The 8,045-nt window shown below is 28.1% G+C and overlaps 1 protein-coding gene across 1 annotated transcript; it reads right to left on the minus strand.

Annotated features, from left to right (window-relative positions):
* Window positions 1-2,816: 2,816 nt before the first annotated feature.
* On the minus strand, window positions 2,817-7,352 carry LOC129312663 (uncharacterized). Its single transcript, XM_054955338.1, has 7 exons — window positions 7,070-7,352; window positions 6,743-6,829; window positions 6,405-6,662; window positions 5,455-5,619; window positions 4,955-5,008; window positions 4,685-4,831; window positions 2,817-3,325 (listed from the first exon to the last, which is right to left on the minus strand). Exons 1-7 carry the CDS (start codon window positions 7,274-7,276, stop codon window positions 2,948-2,950), a joined length of 1,296 nt encoding a protein of 431 aa, XP_054811313.1. The 5' UTR covers window positions 7,277-7,352; the 3' UTR covers window positions 2,817-2,947.
* Between the last annotated feature and the right edge of the window lie 693 nt (window positions 7,353-8,045).

Genomic DNA, 8,045 nt, shown 5'->3' on the forward strand with positions numbered 1-8,045 from the left:
CCAATTAGTTTAAAATTTTTAATAACTGTTGGGTAAACTGTACTTTTTATTTTTAAGGATATGAGAAAAAATAACCATCATTATATTATATAAAATAAAATCATTTAATTATAAGTAAAATACTATTTTTTAAATTATTTTTCTTTAAATTTTTATATTATTTAACCCCTACATATAAGGGATATTTACTTTAGTTTATCCTTAATTTTTAACTAAGTCTGACGTGGACAATAACTAAATAATTATTCAGAATTATTCTATTTATTATGTTTATCTAGTAGTAAAGTTAGAAATTTGTATATGTCTGAATTTTATTTTTAAAATTATTTTTAATTTTTTTACTTTGAAATTAATTATATTATTTTATAAAAAATATAAATATATTTTTGTGGATACATAAATGATGTACAATACTCAAAAATTTTTTAAAAAAATTTTCTCTCAAAATATAAAAATTAATATTAAAATATATCTTAAATATTATTTTGAGATATTTTATTAATTAAAAAATGAAAATATAAATATTTTTATTTTTTTGAAAAATATAACTATAGTGATGAACTCAAATATATGTTATTTTTGTAAAAAGTAACATAAAACTTAAAAAAATAATTATTATTTATTATCTCATATATTTTTAAAAAATATTTTTTATGTGGGAATCATCTGGCTTGGTCCGAATTTTCTCAAGCCTATTCAGGCAGTCTGAATAGGCCCAAACATTAACCAAAAAAATTTTGAGTTTGGACTTAAATTTTTCGAGTGAATTTGGGCTAACCCATCAGACTTGGCCCTAATTACTAGCATTGATGGAAACCTCTTATGAAATTAAAAGTCACATAACTCAAATTTATGCGTGAGATGGAGCAAAGCAATTAGATTGTGAGGGGAAATTAGTGTTTTTAGAATGTGTAACATAATTTCAATTAATAAAAATAAGTGTTTTAGAATCGTTAACAGAATATTCTCACTAGTATTAAAAAAATATATTAAAATGTAGGTTTTAAAAATATAATGGAGGTCTCTAAATTTTTTTGTAAAATTTATAAGTATGGTCATTATATTTTACTTTTACTTTTATAGCTAGATGCCTAGATCTGTGACCCAAACAAAATGAAAACAAAACAACAACAACAACAATTTACTCCCTCTGTTCAAAAATATAAGGTATATTTTAAAGAATTATATGTTCAAAAATATAAGACATTTTTAGTTTTTTGAGGTGTAATCATTGTCTTTTTTTCAAAAATACTCCTATTGATAATGACTTTATATTTATCATAAGGTATTTAATAGGGGTAAATGTAAAAAGATAGGATTAATTGGAAAGTAGGTAACCACTTTATTGGGGGTGAGATTTGATTAAAAATGCCTTACATTTTTTTAACGAAAGGAGTATATCTTAAATATAAAAAAGAATATATGTATGTATAATTCAAATTCAAATTAATAGTACTTGAAGTAAAATGTTTCGTTTTATTAAAAAATGATTTAGAGATTATTGGATATGAGAATGTTAGTCATATATAAATGCCATATATTTTACTGATGCATCAATGACTTAATGAAATTAGGTTCTCTGACTATTGTTAATAGCATAAGTTCTTTCAATCTCTCTTCAAATAGAATAGTTCGTGAAAAAAAGAAACAAAATAATATGAAACAAACAGTATAATATATATTAACAGAAAGAAAAAAAATAAGGAGAGAACATTAGTTAGATATTTCATTTGTTAAAAAATTCAAAACCATTTAAATAGAAAATGCTTTAATTAGATGGTGTTGCTCATGAGAGAATGTTTTTAAAAGGCTATAAGATAAGCTTGTGGGTAAGAAATTAATGATAAAATAATCAAAATAAAGAATGATAAAATAGATGATGTTGTTTCCAAAATTTAACTCATCCATGCTTTTTTTGTACTGAAAAAAAAAAAAAAGACTAGTCTTTGTTTGACCACTGAGCCCAATTTACTCGGCCCATTCTTGTGCAGGCCAGCCTACCTCTTTTGTTAAAAACACTTTTATTGCTGATTAACCCATCAAATATGTATACACAAAAACCTTTTGTAGTTCGAGTAATACGTGAGGCTTCCATCTTTTTGAAAAACATACACACAGAACTAAGGGTATGCATTTCCAGTAAAAAAAAAATTAATGACACGTTTGAATTAATAAAAATTTAGATTTGAATTCAGATTTCAACCAAATCCTTTATTTAAATACACAAAAATTTATGAATTTATATTTAATTTAAATCCAAATCCATTTCAAATTATAATTCTTTTTTAATTTCAAAGTCCCTCTACACTCTAATTATTTAAAATTCCAATCATTTTAAATATTTTGTTTTTTTTCATGTTTTCACTATTGATACCTCTATGATTCTTGTATTTTTTTTCATCTCTTATTAATTAAAAAATATAAATAAACTTGTCAATTTTAATTTTTCATTTTCACTTTGAATATCAATTTACCTCTCTTCTTCATTTGAAATTTTTTTAAATTACCCAAACACAAGATTTTAAATACATAAATTTTAAATGTGAGATTTAAAATGTAAAATTTCACATCTAAAACTTAAATTCAAATTCACCAATCTAAACACTACATACGGGCATAGTGCAAAAATACTTGGTCCCAATTGGCCGTCCTTGTCCTAATCATGCGGGGACATGTCAAACTAGCCTTTGAAAACGTGCAAGACAATACACAACAAAATTAGGCCAAACTTAGGCGCAGGATGAGACATGGATTGGCCATAGCTCAACCAAAAAGAAAGTTTACATATATTTTAAAAATTAAGAAATTCAATAAAATTTAAGAAAAAAGAAATTTATTCAAGTTAACTATTGACACCTTGATATATCTAAAATAATATTCCAACGGTATAACCATATACATAACACTTTGATTTTCTTTCTTTTGATGAATATGAATAGTTGAAAGATCATTGGCAATTGGGATTTCTGCCAGGTCCACCATAGTAGAAGTAGCTGCCCCAACTAGAAGAAGAACCACTCTTAACATTATAGCAATTAGATTGGTCAGTGTAAGTGGCAATGCCACTAGGAGGCACAAGTTGATTATCCTCACTGACAACTTGAAGGCCCTTGAAGAAACTTGCCTTCCCAAAACCTTCTTCAGGGAAATGGCCACTTCCCATTTGTGTTGTTGTGTGTTGCCCATTGGATTCTGAGTTCACTACTTCACCTCCCCACTCTATCACTGTTGCACTGTCTGAGAGATTTGGGAACAGAGAAGCAGGCCAGTATCCCAGAACTTGGTTGTTCCCATATTGCATCCACCAGTTTCCTTGTTTTGGATCCTGTTTTGTTGTTTTTGTTCACCAAACACATTATTACAACAATTTAGCAAGTGATTTTTACATGAATCTAATCTTTACAAAAGATGAATTCATCGAGTAAACTGTAAACAGATATTTGAAAATATAAGTAGATTTTACTCACAAAATTTTATGCTAATCTTTACAATTTTATGCTAATGGAAACTAATTGAGTTAACTTCACTGTAACTTTGCTAACATGATAAAAATATGTTGACAAGGAAATAAATTAACAAGGTATGATTAGAAAATAAAGGCACAAAGGAGGGGAAAAAAAGCGTTTTTATACATTTGGCTTAAACAAAATGTGAGAGACAAAGACAAGATTAAATACAAGTTAGGAAAGGGATTAACAAACAAGTTAGGAAAGGGGTTAACAAAGTTAAATATATCAGCAAAGTTAACTCCATTAATGTTAGCTCATCTGGTCCTTATATATATTTTTAAAACTGTATGGACTAATATTGCAGACAAATCAAACTAAAAATATTAGAAACAACAAAATAAAATTATAAGAACTAAAAATAAAGCGCAGTTAAAGTACATGACCTACCATTGTATTTTGCCTATATATATACATGTGTATTATTTATCAAGCGAAGTCATGAATATGAAAAAAATTGGAGCATGGAAATGTGTGAATCTATATTGGTGGAAAATACCATATACCATATAGAATAATAAGAGATAAATAGAGGAAAGTCCGTTTATATTGTTCTCATGAATAAATATGAATATAGTAGACGTATATGGATCCCACCAGAAAAGAATTTAAATAATCTCATATGTGGACAAAAAATATAGGACATTGTGCAAAAAGATATACAGAGACTAGATGGAGACAGCACCCATTTAATTTTTTGTAGTCACGTTATATGTCGAATAATTTCTCTTCTAGCATGTGTAATGTTCTCAAAAGGATCTAAACTTCTTAAGAAAATGCATCTATTTTGATCTAGATCAATCATTAAAAAAACACATTTAATTCTTAATTAATTATATCGAAGCTTTATCTGACTTTTTTTTTTATGTTTCACAAGTGTTCTATTAAAATCAATCATATTTAAATCATGATCAGATATTAAATATATCTGCTAATGAAAATTTGAATTATGATTCGCCATGTCAAGGGAAAAGGTTTTATCTGACTTTTTATCCTTTGACGGTTGAAATTATTTTGGATTCTCTATAATAACAACATCCACATATATAATCCAAATGCGCCAGGCTCAATGGATTTATAATTAGGTAATGTTTGTCCTTTATATATATATATATATATATATATATGCCATAATGTCAAATGGAAAAAAAAAAAAAAAACAAGGCACGTGCACGTACCTTCCAGATAAGAATGGTGATATCATATTGGGAACCACCATAGCCAGAAAGTGGAGAGATGGTAGCTCCAAGGGCTATTTCGTTATTTGTTTGAATAAAACCAGAGCAAAATAAATTATAGCATCCAGTTCCTTGATATGAATCACTCTGTTATATAGATGTGTGTGTGAAAAAATATTAAATAATTAATCATAATGTAGAGAGAATTTTGACATAAAGAAATATGACAAATAATTGAGCTGGTATATATGAATTTTAAATTAAACTCACTGTCCAATATATGAAGAATCGGGTGTTGTTATCCCCATACAGATCTGGGCTAACCTAATTTTCCAAAATACAAAAGGTGAGACACATTGAAATTTAAAAAAATAAAGATACATGGTATGTAGAAAAAATATAACTTTTAGTTCCCAAATTTTTTCTTCATTATCAATTTAGTTTTTGAATTTTGACTTAAATAACTTAATTTTTATAGTTTCTCAACTTGAAACAACCCGGCCCTTATAATTTTTTTCATTTAAAACAACTCACTCCTTATAGTTTTTTGATTCGATACAACTCAATCATATAATTCCTTAATTTAATAAAACAAAAGGAATGAGTTGTGTTAAGTCAAAATTCAAGGGCTACATCAATAATTGAAGAAAAATTTATGAATTAAAAGTTATATTATTCCATAGTATATCTATTTATAATATTGAATGAAATATTTCTTTAAAAAATTGAATTTAAAGAAATTAAATTGAAGAATATATATATATATATACCTGCCAACCAGCTTCAATGCTGTTGAGATCTTTACCAAAAGTGCCACTTAAAAGCCAAATTTGAGAGAGGCTAAACTCATTAGGTTGTTGAACATCTGGTTTCCAAACATTTATGGTTGCTTTGGCTCCATAATATTTGTCCCCTTGAACATATACTATAGCATGCTAGACGCTCCAAAACCATGAAAAAAAAATGGAGAAAAATACATTAAATAATGACTTGATCGAATTCAATTTATTAATATAGAGGAATTAATTAACAATTCTATCGAATATCATGATGTACAAGTGATCTTTAAAATTTTACAAATAAGATGTGGGGTGTTATAAGCATCACACTTTTTTTTTTTTTTTGCAAATAACTAAAATCTAAGTCATCTTCATTGTATTTTTAAATGTTCCGGGGCCTTCAGCATACTTTACTTTCTTTCTTTCAAGGTTATCAAATGTCATGTCATGAATAAATTTCTCAAAAACAATTATAAGTCTACCTGTCATCATCTCATTTTTCTTTTGCATTCTCTTTTGATTCGAGTTTGGACTCATACTGGAAATTAAAGAAATAAGTTGAAAACTTTTACCACTGGAAAGTAACAGGAAAAAAAACTAAAACCCAATTCCAGTTTTTTTAAAAAAAATATAAATACAATACAATTAATGGCTAAATAAGTAATAAATTAAACCTTACTCTATATATATATGTGTGTGTGCAAAAAGATCATATACACCTATATCTTTTTCACAAGGTATTACATTGTCAGGTACTAAATATCGACATCTTTCTCAACAAGAATTAAAATGTTAGTTTGTCACATTATGATAGATTAACTTTTTTTACCATACCCAATATTCCCCATCGTCATATACTCCTATTTTTTATGTTATTTTAATCTGCAAGAAAATGACAGGAATATATATATATATATATATAATGGCAATATTAATAGTACCTGGTGGCCATTTTGAGTGACAAGTTCAGATTGAGATTGTGCAAATGAGGGCTGAGGGATATTCTGATGCTTCTTCTTTCCAAATTGTTCAATGGAACTTGCTCTCATTACGTCATCTTCTTTTGTTCTTCTTATCGGAATCGTACCTTTTGGGCAATTTCCACTATTCTGCCATAATTGACTCATTGGCTTTGAATTTGAACCCACTTTGTTTTCATCAACAATTCTTCTTCCTTCTGGGTGGAAATTTGGTCTCCTCTTCAATCAAATCAACAATAATAGACTTCAAAATTTTGAATTACTAAAGAAATATTTAAAAAAAAAGTCAATTTTCTTACCTGAATTTTATGATTTTTGAGCCCTGGATGATCAAAAGCAGGTTGGTTTGAGATGAGAACACAGTCGATTATATCTCCATCAGAACTCTGTTCGTAATAACGCCAAATTTTTAATTTGAACATTCTTAAATTGTAGTTCTCAATAAAACCCAGAACCAAAAACAAAAAACAAAAACTAATATATTGCTTAATTAATTGGATCGAATGAAGTAAAAGTTTAAACTAGAGGGAGAGAAAATCAATTTTCTTTGGCTTGCAGATAGTATTGAAGCTGTCAAGAAACATGAAAATCTCCGAATTAGATATAAGAAAGGAGGAATTGTTCACCTTAATGGACTTAACAGCTGGTTTATTCAACTTGTTCAGTTGTCTCTGAACTCCAAGCTTCTGCATAGAACTGCCGCCGCCAGCGTTGGTGCCAATGGCGGTGATGACTCCCTCTGAGATAGCCATGTTTATTACAGAAAACAAAAGGAAGTAGCAGATCACCGTTTTCTCTTCCCAAGCCTTCACATGTCCTAATTTTGCCGCCATTGAGGGGATGAGATTGAGAACTGTAGAATAAAGAAAGCACCTTTATCACTGGGTATCGAGATTTGAAGGCACAGAAATTTATAGGGTTATATATATATATATATTATATATGACCGAGTGATTTTAGACCTTAAAACTTTGGTGTGTTGTTGAGGGGAGAAAAAAAGGTGTTTTAATGGCTTCCCCTGCTTATCCTACCCACCTAATTATAATTACAATTATACCGATTCCTGTTTTTCTCACAACTTAATTAATTAAATAATTAAAGGTCATTTTTTTCAGTGGGTCATTGGAATTTTCTTAACGGAGATATTAATTCCAAGACACCTGTAATACATACCATGACACAATAAAATTAATATATACATACTCTTTTTGTGAATTAATGTATAATAATATTATATTTCTTATTGTGAATTTAAATAAATATCAATCTTTTTAATTTATGGTGCTCCTTCCTTCCTAGTTTCTTTCCTTCCCAAATTACAAAATCCAGTAGGATGCTCCTTTCTTTTTCCCCTACAATAGGGACATTTTGGGTATTAAGGAAAAAATGATGGAACTATTGAGTCGGCCTTCCAGTTCGCGAAAGGCTTTTCCCTGGTTCGAGCGATTTTTGCGGGGCCGTTGCTTAATTGAAAGGGAAATTACTTCAATACCCTTCTTTAATTAGAGTTTGTTCTTTTAATTGGAGTAGATAAAATGCCGTATTATATATGTATATCACTATAATATTTTTATTAAATCATATAGACATATTTTAACTTTT

Source organism: Prosopis cineraria, unplaced genomic scaffold (assembly GCF_029017545.1).
Source record: "Prosopis cineraria cultivar Desert tree isolate PC_DT_omini unplaced genomic scaffold, ASM2901754v1 PC6, whole genome shotgun sequence".
Taxonomy (NCBI): domain Eukaryota; kingdom Viridiplantae; phylum Streptophyta; class Magnoliopsida; order Fabales; family Fabaceae; genus Prosopis; species Prosopis cineraria.